At 54.4% G+C, this 22626-nt stretch overlaps 2 protein-coding genes across 3 annotated transcripts in view; one reads left to right on the forward strand and one right to left on the reverse strand.

Annotated features, from left to right (window-relative positions):
• NRBP1 (nuclear receptor binding protein 1) overlaps positions 1-7046 on the reverse strand; it is a 33387-nt gene extending 26341 nt beyond the window's left edge. For both annotated transcript variants that reach the window (XM_050330922.1, XM_050330921.1), the window contains exons 1-2: positions 6988-7046; positions 6565-6787 (exon numbers count right to left, since the gene is read on the reverse strand). In XM_050330922.1, the coding sequence (XP_050186879.1) occupies positions 6565-6771 (207 nt within the window). In that variant the 5' untranslated portion in view covers positions 6772-6787; positions 6988-7046. The remainder of the gene's footprint in view (positions 1-6564; positions 6788-6987) is intronic.
• Positions 7047-7503: 457 nt separating this feature from the next.
• PPM1G (protein phosphatase, Mg2+/Mn2+ dependent 1G) lies at positions 7504-22611 on the forward strand. Its single transcript, XM_050330894.1, has 10 exons — positions 7504-7744; positions 11227-11296; positions 16213-16298; positions 16635-16767; positions 18095-18564; positions 18988-19125; positions 19896-20130; positions 21161-21290; positions 21405-21507; positions 21932-22611. The coding sequence occupies exons 1-10, from the start codon at positions 7625-7627 to the stop codon at positions 22124-22126; spliced, it is 1680 nt and encodes a 559-aa protein (XP_050186851.1). The 5' UTR covers positions 7504-7624; the 3' UTR covers positions 22127-22611.
• The last annotated feature ends 15 nt before the right edge of the window (positions 22612-22626 follow it).

Below are 22626 nucleotides of genomic sequence, written 5' to 3' on the forward strand. Positions count from 1 at the left end.
AGACCACGCCAGGCCACCGTCCCGGAGGCTGTCGCCCAGTGGCCATCCAGCCTCTCCAAAAGCACTTGAACAGTTCTGGCTAAACAACACACCACAGCGCAGACCTCACTACAAATTCCCCCCCAGGCAGAAGATCAACAACTTTAAAAAACCACAAATGTATGACAGGAGTCAAGGTGCTCTGAACAGCAGCAGCAGTGCTCTGGATACAGAGTCCCTGAGGTTGGAAAAGCCCTCTCAGACCATCGAGTCCAACTGCTTCCCCAGCACTGCCAAGGCCACCACTAATCCATGTCCCCAAGGGCCACATCCACATGGCTTTTAAGTCCCTCCAGGGATGGGGACTGCAACCCCGCCATTGGCAGCTGTGCCATGGCCGCACAGCCCTTTTAAGGGAAGGAATTTTTCCTAATACCCAACCTGACCCTTCCCTGGCACACCTTGAGGCTGTTCCCTTTCCTCCTGTCCCTTGTTTCCCGGCAGCAGAGCCCAACCCCGCCCAGCTCCCCCCTCCTGTCAGGGAGTTGCAGAAAGCCAGAAGTCCCCCCTGAGCCTCCTTTTCTCCAGGCTGAGCCCCCCCAGCTCCCTCAGCCCCTCCTGCTGCTCCAGCCCCTTAACATCTCTCTTGTCATGAGGGGCCAGAACTGCATCCAGGATTTGAGGTGGGGTCCCACCAGTGCCGAGTATCCCACAGGAAGACAAGCATCATTCCTATCTAATGGATACCAGAAATGAACACAAATTGCCTACTGCAAGCCCAAAGGGAAGAGTACTCAGTTTCACTTGGTGCTTCAAAATAAACAAGCAATCCAGACAGGATAAACACCAAGTGAGCTATTCCCATTCTGCTCTAGTCCATCCTGCTCTTTTGTGAGACAGGCACTGAAGACCTGAAATGGGATTTTTCCTGAACACTGATAAGTAGAAACAGGATACAGCCATTTCTGTCATCCATGTTGCCATGGGATGCTTGAAAAAGCACCATGTTCCCATGGCTAACTTCGGTCTGTCTGTGCCTTTGTCCATCAGGATTTGCTGTGCAGCCTCCCCGCAGGCAGGACCTGGAGTCAGAGGCAGCACACGGCCTCTCCCCTCTGGTGGCCCAGCAGGAAGCCTCTTCCCAAGCCCGAGCCCCACCAAACCCATGGCAGCTCCCACGATACCTTGATCTCTGCCTGGGCTTCCCGAGGCAGGGCTGAGAGGCAGAGGGCCAACAAGGGAAGGTTTCAGTGCTGCTGCACAGGCCATGGTATTTTTAGAACAGCTCTGTAAGGAATGCAGAGCGAACCCCATCCCTCGGTCGCAGGCAGCTAGAGGGTGACCAGCACCTCCAGCCTCCCTGGAGCTCTGGGAAAGTGGCAGCCAGCTGCCCCTGCTCCCGCCACAGCCACACGGAGCGAGTGCCAGCTGTCTGTCACAGTCTGTGAGCAAGGACAGAACAGGGCTGTGACAAAGGCTCAGTCCCCTCTGCACCCTTAAGTGCCCCTCAGCTCATTCAGGCGCATCCCAAGGGTTCATTCCTTCCAGAAAGCCCCAACACAAGCCAATAAAAATGTTAAAAGGCTGCACATACTCCCTCTTCTGAGTATCTTCCCTATGGTCAAGAAACACCATAAAAACTACAGCATGGCATTAGTTTTCTCCACCAGCTGGAAAAAACCCAGGTCCATTGCCAAAGCCTGTCAGGGAGCTGGCACCTCTCCGAGCACCAGCTTGCTTGGAGAGTCTCTGCAGCCCATCTTCCTTCTAGCAGCAGAACCCAACACTCAGAGCACCTCAAAAGCCACCTTTCCCAAGAACAATGCCTCCCCTTCCCACACACAGAAACTCAGATGTGTGACAGGAAAAGACAAACTGGTGCTTATCTTCTACTATCTCAGTAAGTTACTGTCCAAGCACTGAAATCCAGCTGTAACACCCAGCCATCAACAGCTGGGAAGTGCCAATCCAAATGACAGCCAGGTCCTTCATAGGAAAAGAGAAGCAAACTAATGGCAGTGGTGCTACCTAAATTAATTTTCTGAACTTCCAGTAACAGTACCCAATGAAGAACAGCAAGACTGGACTAGGACACACTCACAGGCACAGCACATACTGCCTCAAACTCCGCTCCCCAAGTTTTGTACCTGATGTGACACCCAGGGCCACATGGAACTCCATCACCCTGTCCTAGTCCACACATCCCTGTAAGGGAAGCTTGGAAGGACTGCAGCTTTAATCTAGCTACTTGACAGTGGAAAACCCCAGAGACAAACCCAAGAATTAATTAGCATGGCAACCACTGCATGCACAGCCACACTGACACATGAGGTGTGTCCCCAGGGATGAGGCAGAAAGGAACCTCCTGATCTCAGCAGTCACTGCAGTGGTGCAGAACATGGAAAGTGCTCCAGCAGCTGAGCTTCCAAAGAGTCAATAACACATCAGGCACAGGACAAGACAGCCATGAGGTCACTGATGGCTATCAAGAACTGACACATCACCTACAGCCATCCCAAAAATGCCCCTCAACACTTTAGAATCTGTGGGACAGAAGCACAATCCCTGTACCCACTCTCAGCACAGGACGGTACAATCAACACCAGGGCAAGTTTCCAGGGAATGACACAAGGTTCTCCCGCTGTTCTTGAGCAGCCTGACATATCCTCTGGGAAAGGGCAAAAGTATTTAAGCAGAGACCAGTGCTCTTTCTCCCATTATCTTCCTTTTCTGCTCTACGTGCCAGGCTTCACATCCATGCAAAAACCCCTGTGCTGGGGAGCACAGCAGCACTTGAGGACAGCGACACCACTCCAGGCTGTGCCTCACGAGGAGCCTGTGGAAGGGGCAGCCAGGCCCACCCAGGCCTGTCCAGCCTTTTCCTGCTTCACCATGACAGACACGCTCACACACACCTCCAAAAGGGGATCCACTTGTGCCCACATCCACAGTGCAACGCAGATTCCCTCAACAGTACTGAAAGGGTTATTTACCAAAGCACATTACAAAGATGTCAGCAAAGTATTTCTTATAAAGTCTTGGCTCGTGCAGTCACATGGTATCTTCCTACGTAGAAAAGGTACAGAAAGAAGTGTGGTCAATAGGCAGCTATCACATCCAGGAGATTCCCACCTGGGAAAGGTTGAGCCTCTCCTGCTCACATGAGCTTGCCAAGCCAAACACCATAACACTGGGCTAAAAATAAAGATTCTGCTGTAGCAGAGCACAACTTTTCCTACAGTTATGTTGGGCCACTGTTGCATGTGACCTGTGTAGCTCCCAGGGACAGCAGTCACCAAGCTCTCAATTTCAGGTTCCCCATGAGCCAGCTGCAGGAAGCTAAACCTGACCTGTCAGTGTGGTGCTGCAATCCAGCTCTGTTAGGAAGTTTCTGTTCCTAAGAGGCACAGCAGATAATTCTGATGATATTTGGACAACCCAAGAAAAATAAGTTATGCGTGTATGCTGCCTACAAGAAGGGCATGGAGTGTCACAGGAGGACAACAGAAACAGAGAAGATGGTTTCTCAGGGAGAGTAGCCAGAAGGGAGCCAGGTGAGCACAGGCTGGAAGAGCCCATCAGCCTTGCGACCGCCCTGCCCTCGCGCCACGGAGCCTTGCCCTGTGCTTCTGCCATGGGACAAGATCCCCCTGTAAGGCCTCACTCGTGTGTGTGTCAGGACAGCAACCTGGGCCGTGGGCAAAATTCCAGAACGGGATTCGGCTCGGAATCCCAGGATGGGCTTTGCTCTCTCAGTACCCAGGCACACGCTCGCATTGGCCAAACTGCTGCCGACCAGCACTCGAGTCACTTTGGTCTCTTTCCTGCGTGTCGCGCCCCAGCTGCTCCTCTCCCCGGGCAGCCTTGTGCGCAGCACCACGTCCCCTTGGGGACCCCGTGTTTTAGGTTTATCAGAGGGCACGGTTCGGCCCAGGGCTGGCGCTAAACCGTGACCCTAAGGTGGCTGCGGCAGCTGCCGCTCGGCGGAGCCCGACACCGGCACGAGGGCGTGGCCAGCGCGGGCCGCAGCCAATGGGCGCCGCCGCCGGTGATGTAACGCTCCTCGCCACCTGCCATTGGCCGGCTCGGCGGCCCAGCAGGCCCCGCCCCGCCCCGCCCGCCCGGCACCGCCCCGGTCCCAATCCCAATCCCAGTCCCGGTCCCGGTCCCAGTCCCGGTCCCGGTCTTGGGGCGCTCGGGAGGGCCTGAGGCCGCTTTCCCCGGACCAGGAGCAGGCGGCCGGAACGTGTAGGGCCGGCACGGCCAGCGTAGGCCATCCCGCCGCCCCAAGACCGTTCCGGGACCGCCGGCGGGGTCTGCTGGTTTCGGTAAACAGACACCGACACTCTCCGGCTCACAGTCAGCTCGCTTCCCCCGGCTCACGAGCCCTCTCCGCACTGCCTGCACAGCCCCACCTCTGCTGCAGCGAGGTCATCACAAACAGTCGATGAGTAGTAAAATACAGTCTATTTTTTTTTTAAAGCGAGAAAAGGCCACTGCATTCCCAAGCACCGTGCTCAGGGCAAAGCGGGAAAGGGTACCCAGGGAGCAGCAGAGCACAGGCAGCACACAGTCACTCCGCGACCACACGCGCCCGTTCCTCTCCACGTTATCACATCTCGATGCTTCCATGGTGCCACCTAATCCAGCATCCAGGAGATACCGCCAGGGTAAAGGATGAGGATTGCATCACTGAGGAGAGGTCAGCACCTCCCTTTTCCACCCCCTCCCTGCGAGGGGTATCGAGTAAGAGCCTGTCCATGTGCTGCGCTGACCAGAAAAACCAGTGCAGAGAGGGCTGTCACACCTTCCTGGGATAAGGGGCACTTTGCTCTGGGATGCTCAGAAAGTAAAGCTGTTATTCAAATAAATTTCATGCTGGGACATCAGCAGTGGGAGAGTTTACTCCAGGGAGCAGATCAGTCCAAACGCTGGAGATGGCAAAGAGAGTCTGATGTCAGGCAGTTCAGGGAACAAAAGCCTCTCCGCAAGCTCAGGGCTCATCGAGCCACAAATTCACATGTGGAATCCTGAGACACACCAGGATTTCAGTGCAGGGTCACAGCAGTGTGTGTTGCTCACTCCCTGTCAGAGAGCAGTTGGTGCAGCCCTCACTGGTGAGCAGCAGCCCCGAGCTCACCCAGATCACCCAACAACGTATTCTGTGTCCCCAGCACCCATCCCTCAATCTACGGGTGGAGCAGAGCTCGGACCTCTATGGCAGCCTAAAGCCAAAAGCCGGTCATTTAGCCATGCCGAAATTTCAATGAACTTCTTGTGTCTGGCCCCTAATTTGTCTGCAGAGAGGGGAAGTGAAATCCAAAGAAAATACTAGAACCTCTCAAATCTTACCTGTCATTTAGGAGAGCACAGAAAAGTCTGGAAGGAAATTTCTCTTTCTGTGTCAAAATGATCGGTACCAGATAAAACACACTGAAATGACGACACAAACAAACCAGCTTTGTTCTCCAGCATGTACCAGTTCAGCACAGAGCACAAGATAAAGCACTTCAGGTAAGGAATATATTGTGAAGGGCAGAACCAGAGCTTCACATTGACACCCTCCCCTTGTAACTAATCTGCACAGCCTCACCAGAAAAGGTACACTCTGACTACACCATGCCAGGGCTCGGCTCACATTAACCCAAACCAGGACAGCCCTCAGCAAGCAAAGGTGAAAAACTGTGGGGAATCCCCGACCTTACTTTGACCTCCAAATTCACACTGGAACAAATGACTCTAGCCACCACCAGCGTTTGCACTGCCCATGTCTGCAGCGAGGGACAAAGAAGACAAACGCCCGTGCTCAGCACTTGTGCTGCAGCATGCTGTCTGTCAGAACCTGCCAGGGCTGCACAGCCTGCCCAGCCAGGGCAGGGGCACTGTGCCAGCACAGAGCAGCAACCAGTCTGTGCAGACAGCCCCCAGTAAGAAAAACAGGACCCAGCAACGAGTGGACAAAGGGAGAGGTCCCAAACAACGCGATCTAATCTCCTCGTGCCTTCACAGAGCACACTGCCAGCGCAAGCACCAAGCAGTGGGTGCAAGCAGGACAGGCCAAGAAATGAGCCTGTGTGAGCTGACTGTGCTTTATCCTCACTGCACAAGCCAAGGCAAACCAAAAGCAAGGATTCAAAAGCTGATAAGCCCGGGTAACTGGCTGCCTCGGCAGCAGGTACTGTCCACGCTGCCCAGCAAGTACCAAGGACTACGCAGCTATTGCTCTTCGCCATTCCCAGAGGGAAACATCCACGAAACGCGACGCACGCTGGAGTGCCGGAGCCACTCCCTACTCCACAGCAGCAACAGCTGGCCGCGCCACCGGCCTAGGCAGGCAAAGGCAGTACCAGCTGCGCTCCAGCCGGGACACTCCGGGCCCTAGGAACGGTGGCCCCTCGGCTGCCAAAGGGTCACCCACCTCCCTGCCTCCCGGAAGCGTGACGGACCCCCGACCCTGGGCCCGGCTGAGGCGGGGACAGGCGGCAGGAGGACCTGGCGGGGCGGGACAAGCGGCTGCCCGGGCCCGCGCGGCCCGGCCCGGTCCAACCCGCACTCCCGCCTCGGGAACCGGCCCCCGGCACTGACCTCCTCGCGCCGCTTCTGCCAGCGGCCGCACGGCGACTCTTCCAGAATCTCGGACTCGTCTTCGCTCTCCTCCTCCTCCTCCTCCTCCGGGGGCGCCGCGGAAGTCACCGGCGCAGACACCGAGGTCATCCCCGGGCCAGACGACGCGGGCTCCGGCTTGGGGTCGGAGCCGCTGCTCGGCACCTGCTTGGACTCGCCCTCCGACATGCTGCGGTCGCACACCCTGCGGGAAAGGCGCGGTCCGTGAGGCGCGGCGGGAGGCCAGGCCGGGCCCACCGGGCCGGACCGGGCCGGGCCGCGCCCGCCGGGCCTGTCAGCCAAGGCCACACCCCGGGCCCGCTGGCAGCACCCGGCCGAGCTGGCGGCGGGCGCGGCGGGGGGCAAAGGGCGGGGGCCGCGCACTTACGGGGGCCGCGCACTTACCGGGCCCGCGGCACCTCCCGGCCCCGAGCGCGTCCCCGCCGCAACCGCCGCGCTGCGTAACGCGCCGGGCGGGGCGGGGCCTCCGCGCAGCCAATCAGCGCCCGGAGCGCCGCGTCAGCGCCCGCCAATGGCCGGCGGGCGAGGCCCCTCGAGGAGCCGCACGGCAGGGGGCGCTCTGCGGGCCGGGCCGGGCAGCACCGCGAGGGGGCGGGGCCTGCCCGTGCGGCAGCCAATGGGAGCGCGAGGAAGGGCCGGCAGCGCCGCTGATTGATCGGAGGGCTCGGCCGAGCGCAGATAACGCGCCAGGTGCGCGCGAGCCCCTCGGGGGGGGAAAGGACGGGTCTGGCACCGGCCCCTGGGAGGCCGCGCGGCTTCAGCCGGTACCGAGTCCCTTATTCCCCTGAAGGAGCCGCAAGGCAGCTCGAAGCCAGCGGCGACCCGTGTGGGCTGTCCCGAGGCGGAGCGGGCCGCGGCGCCGCTCTGGCTGCGTCTCTATGGTTCGCGCTTCCGGCCGCCGCGCTTCCGGCCGCGCGACTTCCGGTCGCCGCCCGCCGGTGCGAGGTCCCGCCGCCCCCGCGCTCCGCCCGCGCCCCCGGGTCCGGTCCGGCCGCCGCCGACCGAGGCCGCCGCGGCCGCAATGGGCGCCTACTTGTCGCAGCCCAACACGGTGAAGAGCTCCGGGGACGGCGCCGGGCTCGGGCCGCGCCCGCTGCACTTCGGGTTCAGCGCCATGCAGGGATGGCGCGTCTCCATGGAGGTAAGGGGCTGAGGGCGCCGGGGCTGGCGGGGCGGCGGCATTCACCCCAGGGCCTCCTCAGGGGCCTGCGCCAACGGGCCCCGACGGTGAGGGGGCCTGGGGGCTGCCGGTCCCCCCCTCCCCCCGAGGGCGGGATTCTGCCTCTCCTGGTGCCGCCCCAGCCTTCCCCAAATGCCCCACGGCAGTCCCGGCTCCCGCGGGGAGAGCCCCCCCGCTTCGCGAGGGCAGGTACAGCTGGAGAAATCCCCTCGAGGAGTGAGGAATTCAGGGTAGAAAGCCGAGGGAAGGAGCGTTTAGTGCTTAGGGCAAAACACGGACTGAAAGCAAGGGGGAAATCCTGAGGGGAAATATCTGGGTTTCTCTTCTGAAAGAAATGTCAGTGTCTTGCTGTGCTCCTTCCCTGTTTTTATCTTTTTCTAGGAAGATTTGTAGGAGGAATTCTGCTGGCTGCTCTCAGTCTCCTGTAGCCAGTCCTGGCTTTGGTGGCCTTGGTGTGGGTGGAGGAGTTGCCCCCAAGCCCACCTGGCTGAGGATCCAGGCGCGTGCCCGCACTCCCCCATGCAGGAGGCTGCAGGAGCTGCCCTGTAAAGCTGCTGGTTGGTGCGAGGGCAGCGTGGGGCTGCCGACCTTGCAGGGCTGCGAGCCTCACACCCTCTGGGAGTACCTGCAGTGTGCTGGCTCGTTTTCCCTTCTGGGCAGCCAGCACACAGCTGAATTCAGTCAGGATTAACCCTGGTCTCTGCAGCCCCCCAAGTCTCCCCTCTCAGTGTCTGGTTCATGACCCTGTGGCTGCTCTCGGGGGTTCCTGAGCCTGTTGTCAGACATTTCCCCACTGCTGGAGTGGGGCAGCAGTACAGGTGACAAAACACTGACCAGATGTTTCCTCCCTTCTGCATGTGAACCCCTGAGCTCTGGTTCTCGGGGTAGAAGGTGCAGAACTGGTGCTTGTGCTCCTGGGAGACACTCAGAGTAGGTGTAGGTGTGTGCTGAGCAGGATGACAGCATAGATGCACTTGGCTGAGCTGGTCCCCTCCCAGTGACCCCTGCAGGGGGCAACTGGCGGCACAGGGACGTTCCTGGAGCACTGAGATGTAATCTCAAAAGCGATTAGTGCGTGTGCAAGCAGCTGAACACTGGCATGGCTCTGGCGTCCCCATGCCCAGAGCTGCAGCGTGTTCAGGAGCCAGCCTGGGATGAGGTTCTGACCTCACTTGCTCCAGGGCTGTGGCTGATACCTGTGCAGAGGCTGGACAGGGGCCTGGGCTGCAGCTGTGGATTCTACACTACCCAGTATCCCTGGCTTATCCCTGCTGGCAGAGGCAGTGCTGAGGCCCTTAGAGTGGTTCAGCTGAGTTGTCCCAAAAAATGAGCGGATGGCAGGAGCTGAACACACAACAGCTGAGCCGTCCTGCTGCGTTCTCTTGCATTCCAGTGCTCTGCGTTCCGCTCTCTGTCGCGTCTTGGTTTGTGTTTTTTCCTTTTCTTCACGTTTATTTACGCTTTTGCTTTTCTGCAAGGCTTGCAGAAAGTTCTACGCAAATGTTTGCGCTTAGGACTCTGGTTCTGTGTGTCAGTGAAGGCAGCCAGAGTGTGCAGGCGGGAGGGTACGGGCATTTTGGGTGGCAGAAACTCTGTAAAGGAACTTTTTGTTGCCTCTTAAGTTTTAGGAACTGCCAGTTGAGGCGGGTATACAGGACTCTGAAGAAATGCTATAACTTAATCCAGAGAGGTTGCTTTGGGAAGTTCTGTGAGCTCTTTCTCGCCCTGAAGTGCACAAGATCACGGTCACTCAGTCGCTGCAGTGAGCTGACCAGGGCTGGAGGCTGGGCTGGAGGCTGGTAACGGGCAGCAAACGTTGGTCTCGGTGCTCAGGGACGTTGGCAGTGCCAGGGCCTGGCTGTGCCCCACATGCAGAGCCACCAGCAGCTGTGCTTGGAGCAGGGCAGACGGGCAGGGCCAAGCTCCTGTGCCATGCATGGGACTCGCACAGGGCGGGGGCTGCTGCAGGGAGGGCTCACTGAGGGGGCAGAGCAGGCTGCAGTGGGGGCTTAGCAAGGGCAGCACGGATTGTTTTTGGTGCCACTGCTGGGTTTCCTACCCAGCAGCATTTGCATCTCTTTAATTACACCATTGTTTGGTCACCTGGGACTCATCCCAGTCACTGTGCTGTGAGTTTACAGTCTCACTGGCTTCTGTGGATGCTCAGAAAAGTGAGTATGGAAATGCTGGTTCTTGGTTTATCCTTGTTTTCTTTCGTGCTCTCTCCAGTGAGCTCTGCATTACCGTTCAGAGTAATTTTTTCATTTTGAACTCAGGTTGTCACTTGCCTGTTCAGACACTTTTCATTCCAGTGCCAGCAATCCATGCTGCATAAACCCAGACCCTCTGTGTTCCCATTTTCCTGAGCAGGGAATAGAGTTCTCTTTTTACAAGATTGTGGGACTCTGGAGGGCAAAGAGCCCTTATCCAAGAATTCCTGTATAAAAAACTAGAGGAGTTCAGTGGTTGCTGGGCTGTGATTGAGTGTAGCTCAGTGTGTGTGTAAATTCTGAGATACAGAGGGCAGTATGGACACATTCAGAGATTTAAGCCAGATGTTGGAGTGAGTACAGTGTTTTGGGACAGCTGTAGCACATTTAAGGTGATGAACCATCTCAAAGATCACACTGCTGAACATATCACAGGATGGTTCCTGAACACAAGGGTGGTGAGGTGGTGGGTGAGGGTTGGACTTGAAGGAGTGTCATGAGATGAGCTGGGCAGGCAGAAGGCTTAGGAGAAAGGTTCAGCCCATCTGTCTGTTCCAGGCTCTGCACTGAAATAGCCAAGGTGGGTTTGCTGATGTGTAGGTGAAGAGGCCAAGCACCTCTTCTGACTGTGAAATCGGTGTGCTGCCTCTCTCAAAGCCAGCTGTTCCACAGAGACCTTGTGGGGAGAAGGACTGAGCAGTGCCTGTGGCTCATGTGTGGTTGGCCTTTTGTGCTGGAGTGTCTGGAGATGGTAACAGAGCTGGGGAAGGGTCTGGAGGACAAGCCTGATGAGGAGCACCTGGAGGGTCTCAGTCTGGAGAAAAGGAGGCTCAGGGGGGACCTTCTCGCTCTCTGCAACTCCCTGACAGGACGGGGGAGCCGGGGAGGTTGGGCTCTGCTCCCAGGGAACAGGGACATGATGAGAGGGAATGGCCTCAAGCTGTGCTAGGGGAGGATGTCCGCAGGTTGGATATTGGGAACAGTTTCTTCATGGAAAGGTTTGTCTGGCTCTGGCCAGGCAGTGGTGGGGTCTCCATTCCTGGAGGGATTTAAAAGCCATGCAGATGGGGCACCTGGGGACGTGGGACAGCACTGTGGCCTTGGCAATGCTGGGGGAATGTTGGACTCAATGATCTCAGAGGGCTTTTCCAGCCCAAACAAATCTGTGGTTCAATGATTTTCTGTGGGTCTAATGCAATCCTTGTCATTCCAGACCTTTTCTCTCTCTTTCAGGATGCCCACAACTGCATTCCCGAGCTGGACAGTGAAACAGCCATGTTCTCCGTCTACGATGGACACGGAGGTAACTGTGCCTGCTCTGCTCTCTCCTGTCCTTCAGGGTGACCCCTCGGGGCTGTCCGTGCCTGCTGGGGCATCCATCTATCTCTAGGAATCCTACTCCTTCCTGGGAAGCGTTTTCTTTGAGAGAGATTGTCAGTGGAGGTTCTGACTGTTTCTTAGGGAGTCCTAGAAGGAGGGTCAGGGGCTGATCTGAAATTGAAATTAGATTTGCACTTCATCCTCTATGACTTTGGCTGTTTTCATGGTGGATATGCTGGGCAGGAGGGTCACAGAAGGAAAGGTGGTGAGAAAAACCACCTGAGATTGGACCAGAGGTTGAATGTAGGCAGTGTATTCTGGTGGTTGCCTCAGGAAAAAGTGGAAATCAGAACTGGAAGATCCATTCCCTGCTGAACCTGCCCAGCTCCCACTCCCCAGGTAAGGGTTCCCAAGCTGGAAGTTGCAGCCATTCCATCCTGGAGACATGTTGGAGCCTTCTTGATGAACTATCTCTTCATGAATTTGTTTAATTGCATTTTAAACAAGTTTCTATTTTTGGTGATTGTTTGCGTTGTGCATTTTGTATAGAATTATTTGAAAAAGATGTGATTAAATCTGCTGCCTGGTAATTTTGCTGCAATATCTCCAGCACATATGAGGAATGAGTGAGTAATCACTCCCTAAGCACTTTTCACTTTTACCATTTTGGACTTCAGGTCCTTTATTCCAGTCAGAGAAGCCTTGGGCTTGTCTCTGCTCATACAGCTGAATATTGCTATTAAATATCATTGCTAATATTACAGAATTCCTGCTGTTAAATCTTGCAAATTATTTTAGTTTGGATCATCCTAAGTGATCCATCGCATTTTAATAACCTCTTTTCCTGATAATTTATGTAGATGTTGGTCAACATCTCTTCAAGGAGCTCTCCCAGTGGCCCTCCTCCGTTCTGAAAACTGCTCCTGTCCAACCTCACTGCTTTTCCCGTGGCAGCAGTATGGGAAACATTTGATGATTTATTTGAAAGCCTTTTGAAAATCTGTATGGAGTAGATGAACTAAACTTCCTGTTTCCTCCTGGTCATTTACTCTGAAACACACTGGCCAGTTAGTGACCGTCCCTGCTGTGTATGTGTCCCTGAGCATTTAAAAGCCGTTGTAATACAATTTGTCCTGTTTGCTGTGTTCCCATGACAGCTCTGCTGCTCTGGAGTGTTGTGAGCCCAGTTCTCCCACTCTGAGGCACTTTAATGTGTTTTTGGTGTGGTTTAGTCTCATTTTTCTGATATGAAGCAGATTTCAGTGGAAGGTTACGCAGTGCTGTTCCATAATTTCCACTTGCCTTTAGACCTGAGATATCTAAAATTGCCAATTTGCAAGTTACAGCTTACGACCTTTTTTTGCAATAGTCCTTACTAAAAAGCTCAGCCTGAGTAGGCTGCTGGTGAGTAGCTCCTCCAAAGATGCTGTCTCAGGCTGTAGAATATATTTAATGCTCTTAAATTATTTTCCTCCTGAACTTCATCTTAGAGTGTGCAGAGATTAGGGTGGAGCAGTTACTGATATCCTGGAGAGCATGTTTGAGAACATGGGGGTGATGGGTTGGTGCTGAGAGGCAGAGAGTGACAAGGAAACACGATGTAGGGATTCAGCAGCTACTCACCTCAGTGCAGAAACTCAGAAACCGTTTGTGTATGTCAGGCAAAAATAAAGGTAAGGAATATCTACCATAAACAGGTCAAGAATGAGTAGTGTCAAACCCTCTGTTCTCCTCTGAGCTCAGTGTGTTGTTTTTTCAGCTGCCGAGAAGGTCTGTTCCATATGTGGGGTTTTAGAGAGCCTTTGGACACTCATGACATGTTAGTGTAGGACATGAAGGGGTGCGTTTGAGGATTTTAAATACAATAGGGAAGATTCAAGAGAGACATTAGGGAAAGGCATGGACTGGCATAGCATAGGCATGGCTTTCTAACTCGTATTTTAGGTTTCTAGTGGTTGAATCTCTATAACTCTTCCTGGACAAACCTTATCAGGAAAGATATGGATGTAGTTGAACCTGACTCTGAAGAACAGCTTTTGCACATCCCTACTGTTGTATGAGTTTATTGATATGTTAGTTATTTAAACAATTTCTCAGATCTCATGTACATTTTTTTGGGTGGGAACCTTGCTGAACTTTATTAGCTGCCAGTGCAAAAACTGAATTTAACTTCTCTTATATACCTTGCTTATCTCTCAGCTGAAACTCTCCAGTAAGCTTCCTGCTTCAAATGGGTTGGGAAAAGTTTTTATGATTGTGTTTTATTTGAAAAAAGGGTGAGTTCGAGTTTTTTTTTTTTTTCCTGTTAACTTTTTCCATTTCACTCAACAGTTTTTCTCTTACATTTCCCCACTGTGGACAAGCCTTCTAGTGTTTGAAAGATGCTGCTGGGTTGGTTTTTGCTTTCCCCTGCTTCCTTTTTATGTGCCCTGGTCTCTCTTCGCCCAGATCCTGCAGAATGATATTCGGGCACTCTGCCCCTTCAGTGGGGTTTCTGATCATTCTCTGTCACTGTCTCCTTTAAACTCTTCCTTCTAATAACTGTTTTCATTGACACTTTTCTTTGCATTGCTTCTGTGTCTTGGGCTTTATTTCTCTCTCTTTGCTATTTTCCATTTCACTATTTTTTTTAATAATTATTGTTATTATTACAGTTTTAACCTCCTCTGAACTCAAGACTTTCCTTCCTTTTGCCCTTCCAATCCTCTCTGCCGTACCATGAGGAGAGGTGTGTGGGCAAGTGGCTGGGCAGTGCTTAGTTGCCATCTGGGGTTAAACCATGAGAGTCCTTTCTTGGCACCCACCGTGGATCTGGAAGGGTTGGAGCTAATAGCGGATTCACCAGAGCATGTTAGAGGGGATTTATAGCTGGTAGCAGCTGCAGGTCACCAGAGTGGTTCAGCTGTTCCTGCTGTCAGTTTATCTGACCCTCACTGCGCTCTCTTTACCTGACCCACACTGTGATCTTTTTTGTGGTGTACGTGCTAAAGGCTGGTGTTGGCTCCTGCCTGTTGCTGAGCTGTGCAGTGATTAGTGGTGTTTGCCTGAGAGATCTGTTATTCAAACACTGACCTTGGGCCTAATCTGGCATTTGGGCTCTGAGGCCATCTCTGTCCTTCAGACCCATCTTATGGAGACAATTAACAATTATTTACCTTCCTCCAAAACGTTTTTGTGGAGGAAACACAGAATGGCCAAGGCCTCGCCACCCTCACAGAGGCAAGACTTTCTTCCTAATATCCCATTTAGCCCTCCCCTCTGTCAGTGTGAAGCCCTTCATCCTTGTCCTGTTGGTTGTCACAGGTCCTTTCCAGCATTCCTAGGTCAGACCCAGTCTGTGTTCCCTGGGTCTGTATCGTGGAATGTTTTGCAGTGCTTGTGTAGCAGCAGACATTTTGCTGTTTCTGTTCTCTGTCAATGACCACTTGATCCCTTTTCTGCAGGCACATTGGAAAAGTTCCTTGTCTGCTGTTTCTTTCTTTCTACCAAATCTCCCTGCCTCTCCGCTTCCCACTGTGTTCCCTCTGCCTCTCCCTTTGCTGAGCTGATACGGCTGCTGCTGCTGCTTTGCCCTCAATTCCCCTGCTCACCATTCCTTCACAGAGCCTTGCTCCTGCCTGCACAACTCCTCGTCATGCCCAGCTGCCTGCACAGCCTCTGCTGGGCTGGGAGAAGGGCAGGGAGTTGGGATATGCAGCGGCTGGTCCATCCTGTGAAAAACTGTGTGAAAACCATCTGTAACCTGAAGGAAAGCAGTACACGTGGCTCTGGCTGTACCCACATCCTCAGGGAAGCCCCAGGTGCAGGGAGGCTCTGTGGTGCTGTGTCCAGCCACTCATACTGCTGCTTCTTTGCCCTGTGACAGGGAAGGGCTGGTCCAGCACAGCCTCAAGGATGCCACTGGACCCTGTGGCGGGACCTGCAGCCTGCCCCGCTCCCCTCCCTCCTGTGTTGTCATTTCATTTGTTTCTCAGTTTCTAGCTCTTAACTTTTCTTTCTTGTGAATGTGAGCCATGTTCCTCTGTCCTACATCGTTCTTTGCCTCATATAAAAACCTCAGTGACTGGTTCAATCTCATACAACTCACACTACTCTTTCTGGTCCCCATTCAAGATAAAATAGAGACAGTCATGATCCCTCACTGTTGACTCTTTCTCCTCTCTTAGTAGCACCTCCATGAAGACAACAAATGCCTCCATGCCCTGTTCTCTATGTGAAACCATTAATTACTGAGCTGCAGAGGAAATTCTGGCTTTTAAAAATCTCTCAGCTGCTCTAGGGTGGGCACTTGGCTTGAGTTGTTGTTCCTCAGTCCCAGTTTATCCCTTGTGCTCTTGGCATGGTGTTCCTTCCAACTGCTGTTTGTTGTGCCGTGAACACACACACCCCTTCCTGTACCAAGGTGGCTGCCCCATCTCCTGAAAGGCTTATCTCAAGCTGTGGGATCCCATTGCTGTTGGTGTGGAACACACACTAGAGCACAGAGCACTTTTTACGTGCTCATTACATGTTGGTAACGCTCTGAGAGAGCCTACATTGATCAAAAGCTTCCCTTTTCTTCTGCTTGCACTGACGTGTGAAAATAGAGGTTTCCAGGTAGCCTGGGCCTAAAGAGTCGTTCTGAATATCACATTGGGCCTAAGCTCGCTCTCGGGAAGCTCACAGCATTGGCCACACCTGGTGGTTTGGAGCTCACTGAGGGTTGCCAGGGCCATCAGCATATTCCGCTGCCCCTGGGAAGGTGTGAGTGGGACCCCCAGAGTCAACTGCTGTGTTACTGTTCTGTGTCTGGGGCAGCTCTGGTTTGTGTCCTGGGATTTGCTTCCATAGTTCAGTTGCTCAAGAGCATGCTGTATCTGGGAGGATCAGCCTCTTTAAATGGTTTCTGCTCTTTTTCAGGAGAAGAAGTTGCCCTGTACTGTGCCAAGTACCTCCCTGAGATCATCAAAGATCAGAAGGCCTACAAGGAAGGCAAATTGCAAAAGGTAAGGAGCCAATTCTGCCCTGGAACGAGTGAGCACCAATGTGGGGAAAAGCCCTTGTGTCGGTACCCGATGCCGCTGTGCAGGTTGTCCGGGGAAGCGATGGAGGCTCCATCCTTGGAGCTGTTCAGAATCTGTCTGGATATGATCCTGGGCAATCAGCTCTGGGCGTCTCTGCTGGAGCAGGGGGTTGGATCAGCAGAATCCCAGAGGTCCCTGGCAGCTGCAGCCATGCTGTGATTCCATATGGTGTGCATGCTGGAGGAGACTGGATTGCACAGCATGGCAACGCTTCCATAGGGAAGCGGGGGCTGCCCACTCACGTCTGTTCACACGCAGGCCCTGGAAGATGCGTTCTTGGCCATTGATGCCAAGCTCACCACTGAGGAGGTGATTAAGGAGCTCTCCCAAATGGCCGGGCGGCCCCAAGATGATGAAGATGAGAAAGAGAAAGTTGCTGATGAAGATGATGGTGAGTAAGTCAGATGCCACTGAGCAGACAAGGCTGCAGCTCCAGGACAGGGACTGAGAGCAGCAGGGCCAGGTCTCCTTTGGCACAAGGTGTTCTGTCCCAGTTTCTCAGTTAAGTTTTGGCTGAGCTGACCTGCTGCCCCTCGGCACTGTCCATGGCTTTGGGCTGGTGCTGGGGGAGCCCAGATCCATTTGGGAGCTTAATGCTATATGGATAACAAACCAGCTTGTCACCATTTTCCATAGACCTTCCTCCACAGGGTGCAGGGTTGCAGGATGTGTAAGGAAGTCTGAACTGGGAAGTGGGCTTAGTTGTGGAAGGGAAATAACGTGGTGTGCAGCACTTGGTTTTCTCAGGCTGGTGGTAGCAGGTAGGACTGAAGTAGATTCTGGTCTCTTCACAAAAAAGGCAAGTGTTCCACCAGCAAGTGGTAGCCAGTCCCCAGAGCCAGGCAGGAGGTGATTCCTGGGGTGGAATCCTGTGCTGCTCTCGCTGAGTACCTTGTGACCAGCCTTGAGGCAGATGTAAGGCAATACCATCACCATGAACACTGTGTTGGTCTGGAAACACTGAGTTTGTTGAGCGTCATTCTCCAGCTGACAGAGATGAAGTAGGTGGTTGGTTGGGTTTTCTTTATTGTCCTGTGTTTTCAGGAGATTTTGGGATATGAGTATGTGTTTTCCTTTTGGGATTAAATAGCAAAGCAAACTATAACCAAGGGGATGTCAGTAGGGAAGTGGTGGTTATTGGCTTATGGTTAAGGGAAAGTCATCGCATTTTCTGCCTAGTCCCACTTGGGAGATGCTGTGGTAACTGCCCAAAGCTGTGCTTTCACCTGTTGCACCTGTCCAGGTAACAGCTGATGGATGGGGATCCCTGCAGTGTTTCTGGCCCATGGAGCAACTACTCTCTTCTTGTCCTGCAGCATTACTGACCAAACCTGCATGTGGAGGCAGCAAGTCTGCCTCCCCATGGCTCCCCAGGAGCCCGTGCTCGGGAAAGCGAGGCTCTACCCCCAGCCATGCAGCTGATGTAAAGGTTCTGTGCTGCTGTCAGTCAGCCAGCCAGGGAGCCCAGAGGCTGGGGCACTGGGAGGACTGCCAGGCTGCGCCGTGGTCAGAACTGTGGCCCTGCTGTTTTCATCCTGCTCACCTGCAGCACCTGGGACAGCACAGGCCTGGCTGTGTGCTCACAGTCAGCCTGGGGAGCCCTGCTGGAACTCTGCAGCAGCAGCCTTAGCCAGGGCAGCTCATCACTGGACCCAGCGTGGTGGGTATCCTGCTCTCTGAGCCTCTCTGTTCTCACCTCCTCTCCTTTCCATTTGCAGTGGATAATGAGGAAGCTGCTCTTCTGCACGAAGAAGCCACAATGACCATTGAGGAGCTTCTCACACGTTATGGACAAAACTGCACCAAGAACCTCAAAGCCAAGTCTGTAGCTGCAGCTGGGGATAACACTGCGGAGGGGACAGGCAAGCAGCATGACGGGGAGTCAAATATGAACGGAGAGGCTGACCCAGGGGAGCTTCCTGACCACAAGGAGAGGAAGAACGGGAAGCCAGATGAAGAAATCACGGGTATTTCCTCCACCTCAGACAAAGCCAGCGCTGGAGGCAACAGCCCTGCTCTGCAGAAGCCTGAACTAGGCAAAGGTGACGAGGCCGTCACCTCTTCTACTGGGGAGGCCGGGCCCTCCTGCTCCTCCACGGGAAAGCCCCAGCGCACAACCAAATCCAAATTTTTTGAGGACAGTGAGGATGAGTCAGATGAGGTTGAGGAAGAGGAGGAAGACAGTGAGGTAGGAAACAGCACTGGGACAGAGTGGCCTTCTGGCTGGGCAGAATGTATTGCTTACGGTGGTACTTGAGAAGAGCCCCTCACTCATCCTGGGTGTGTCCTAGGAGCAGGTGTTTCAGGCTGATCCTTTCAGGCCATCCCATGGGAATGTTTGGGATTGTTGAGATAACCCTGAAGGACACACACTCTCATCCTGCAGCAGCCATAGCCAATAGCCCTGGGTCCTGCTGCATGCACCATCCCTTCATCCACTGCTGTAGTGACACCAGCTGCTCTGGTTGTAGCCATCAGGTGTGGGGGACATGTGCCAGGTCACCTCACACCTCTGGGGGACCTGACCATCGGTCCCCAGGATGGAGAGACCTGTGGGGGGAGGGCACTGAGTGTCCTGTGCGACTCCTGTGGTATCACTCCTTTCTTGTAGGAGTGCAGTGAGGATGAGGATGGTTACAGCAGCGAAGAAGTAGAGAATGAAGATGATGAAGATGACACTGAAGAATTAGAGGAGGATGAGGATGAAGAGGAGGAAATGTTGTTACCAGGCATGGAGGGGAAAGAGGAGGTACACCCTGTTCTTGTGTTCTGCAGTGTAGTGTGGAGCCAGGGGCACTTGGGAGACTCAGTAAGAGGTTGTTCCTGCTCAGGTGGGGATAGAACACCCCATGTGCTCTCCTGGGGCTGAGAGAGCTGCCGACAGCCTGGGTTTGTGCAAAGGCTGAGGGAAGGGCCTGGATCCAGGCAGAAGGCTGAGGTAGATGAGGCTGATCCTGCTTCTGAGTGTGGGGTATGTGGAATTGCTGTGGGGCTGGTGTGGAGGGAGACCACGGGGCAGGAACAGATGGGCTCCACTGGCACTGCTGCTCCAGGGCACAGCATCGCTCCTCGCCAGGTCAGGGCTGCAGCTCCTTAGCCTGTGACAGTGCAGGCAGATGGGCCAGGGACCCAGAGGTCATGTAAAGGGGATGTGGCTTCCATGGTGCCAATTTCTCCCTTTGGGGAGATGGTCTGGCTTCCAGTGACAATCTGCTTGAGCTGGGCTGGGGCTGGATTCAGCATGTTAGAGTGGGGGGTATGGCAGGACATGTGGAACACCAGGCAATCCTCATCCACTGAGCTGCATGAAGCTGGAATGGAGTTGTTGGCTGACCCTGCCCCTCAGTGAACACCCTCCTGGTGTTTCACACTCCCTTGGGCTTTCTCCATCACTCTGTGTGTGCTCATGGGGTGAGATGCAGCACCCTGGGGTCTGGGACACAGCTGGAGCTGGCTCCCTTAGTGACCCAACATGGAGCCAGAGAAAGGAATCCCACCAAAATCCTGTGTCTCTTACAGCCCGGCTCGGACAGCGGGACCACCGCTGTCGTGGCGCTGATCCGGGGCAAGCAGCTGATCGTGGCCAACGCCGGGGACTCGCGCTGCGTCGTGTCGGAGGGCGGCAAGGCCGTCGACATGTCGTATGACCACAAGCCAGAGGATGAGGTGGAGCTGGCCAGGATAAAGAATGCTGGCGGCAAGGTCACCATGGACGGGAGGGTGAACGGCGGCCTCAACCTCTCCAGGGCCATCGGTGAGCAGGAGGGGGGATGCTGGCAGGCCTGGCCTCAGACAGCCGTGCTTCCAGCACTGCCAGCCACCAAGGTTATACAACAGTTTTTACCAGATGAGTAGAGTCTATTCTTTATAATTTCATGGGAGATTTCATGGGAGAAAATGGCCATGAAGCAATTGGACACCAGTGGAAAGCAGCACCTGGCACCTCCCAGGCTATTGTGCCAATAGCTGGGTTGTCAGAAACCAGCTCATGTAAACTGTCCCAAAACCAGACTGCTGTCTTTGGAAACAGGACTTTTCCTGCTCTCTGTCTGTTGAGGGACCTTGGTGTGTTGCTTCCTGGGGACCTGGCTTCGAGGCAGTTTAAACCACTTGGTCACCTGTACTTCTGCAGAAGGACCCAAACCACTGAAATTGTTATCCCAGGGTAAAGAGATAATAACATCTTTAGGATAGAGACATTATCTAGGGAGACACTGGCATTCCCACCTGCTATTTTGCAGTGGCCCCGGAAGTCCCTTTATAGGCTCTGATTTCCTGATAAACTGCTAGCTAGAGCTGAGGGTCAGTTTTCTCAAGTGAGCTTTGAATCAGAGTGAACCCTGGGATGGTTTGGATGGGATGGAACTTAAAGATCATCTTGTTCCAATCCCCACTGCCATGGGCAGTGACACCTTCCACTAGACCGGGTTGCTCCAAGCCCCATCCAGCCTGGTCCAGAACACTTCCAGGGCTGGGGCAGCCACAGCCTCTCCAGAGGTGACAGGTGCTGTGTGCTATTGGCCTGGTGTTGCCCCAGGAGGTGGGGAAGCAGCACTCGATTTGTGGTGAAGAGAGGCTGAGCTGGCCAAGGCCCGTCTTCCCTGGGCTAGCCAGAGCTGACACCTGGAACCTGGGGTGGTTCCTCTGCCTCATGGCCCACAGTGTGATCCTAGGCTGTGGGAGCACTGGCTGGATCCCACTGGGGCCTTGTGACAGGGCAGTGCTGCTCGCTGTGCAGGGCAGGCAGCACTGCCCGATCCCAGACATCCTCCTCCTCACTGCAGGGGATCACTTCTACAAGCGGAACAAGAACCTCCCTCCGGAAGAGCAGATGATCTCTGCCTTGCCTGACATCAAAGTGCTGACAATAAATGATGACCACGACTTCATGGTCATTGCCTGTGATGGAATCTGGTGAGTGTTGTGCCTCTGGGGTATCGCTTCTCTGGTCTTTCTCTGGAGCTGGGCCTGGGGAAGGCCTGTTGGACACTGGCATGTGTGCTCCCTTCTCACCTCTCTGCTCTGCAGGAATGTGATGAGCAGCCAGGAAGTGGTGGATTTCATCCAGTCCAAGATCACTCAAAAGGATGAGAACGGAGTCCTGCGGCCGCTCTCCTCCATTGTAGAAGAGGTAAAATCTGGAGCTCTGCTGTCTGTGCAGCAACACAGCATTTCTGTGTCCCAGGTCAGGGCCTGGCTCTGCCCTCCTGCTCCCTCACATGGGCTCATCCAGGACTGAGGGGTCTGCAGCTCATGGGCTACAATGGGCAGGAGCAGAAACACCTCTGCAATGGGACCCAGTTCCCTGAGCACCTGGGCCAGTGTCTGACCTCAGGGGTGCTGTCCAGCCGAAGGAGTTGCTGCCCACATTCAGAACCCTGGGGCTGCTGAGGTTATTTCTGTCCCTTCTCTGGTGGGAACAGCATTTAACCCATCCCACACAGCCCTGGCCTGGCAAACCTGAGCCACTGTCAGGTATTGGAGTGGGCCCGGTGCCTCGGAGTGGTCCCAGTGTGTGTCTGTGCTCTCTGCTGACCTGCCCCTTCCCTCCCCAGCTGCTGGATCAGTGCTTGGCTCCAGACACCTCAGGGGATGGCACCGGCTGCGATAACATGACCTGCATCATCATCAGCTTCAAACCCCGTAACACACACCCACCTGCTGAGAGCGGGAAGCGGAAACTGGGGGAGGCGGCAGCACCAGTGGAGGAGAACGGCGGGGACAGCACCAAGAAGGCCAAGCTGGAGTAGCAGGGCCTGCCCAGGGACTGGGCTGTGCTCACCAGACTCTCATTTCTTACCCATGCTGAACTCAAGACTCCAAGTCTTGTCCTTTTTTTAGCCTTAGCAGAGGCCTTGTTTGTCCGTGTCCTGGGTGGGGGGTGGGGGGCGGGTCTGGTTAGCGAGGGCATGTCGCACTGTTCATCCGTAACCATTCCAAAGAGGGAGCGAGGATGGAGCTGCGCCCGGGAGCACCACAGCACAGAGCCTTGTGGTGAGGAGGAGGATGTCCCCCCATTGTCTCCATATGGTTGTTGCCATTTCTGTGCCTGTGAATTTCTGTTTGGAGGGAAGAACTTTTTCACTGTTGAGATTTTTTTAATCTGCACCCAATTATTTAAGGCCCTTTCTGTTTTTATTTGTGAAACAATCTGGCGGTGGTGCTGCGGCCATGCCGTGTTCAGTTGTACACTTTCAATCAATACTTTTTTCAAACTAAAAGACTGGAAAACACAGCTGTGCTCCTGGTC

The sequence above is a fragment of the Myiozetetes cayanensis genome, unplaced genomic scaffold (assembly GCF_022539395.1).
Source record: "Myiozetetes cayanensis isolate MyiCay16 unplaced genomic scaffold, myiCay2020 scf45, whole genome shotgun sequence".
Lineage (NCBI taxonomy): Eukaryota > Metazoa > Chordata > Aves > Passeriformes > Tyrannidae > Myiozetetes > Myiozetetes cayanensis.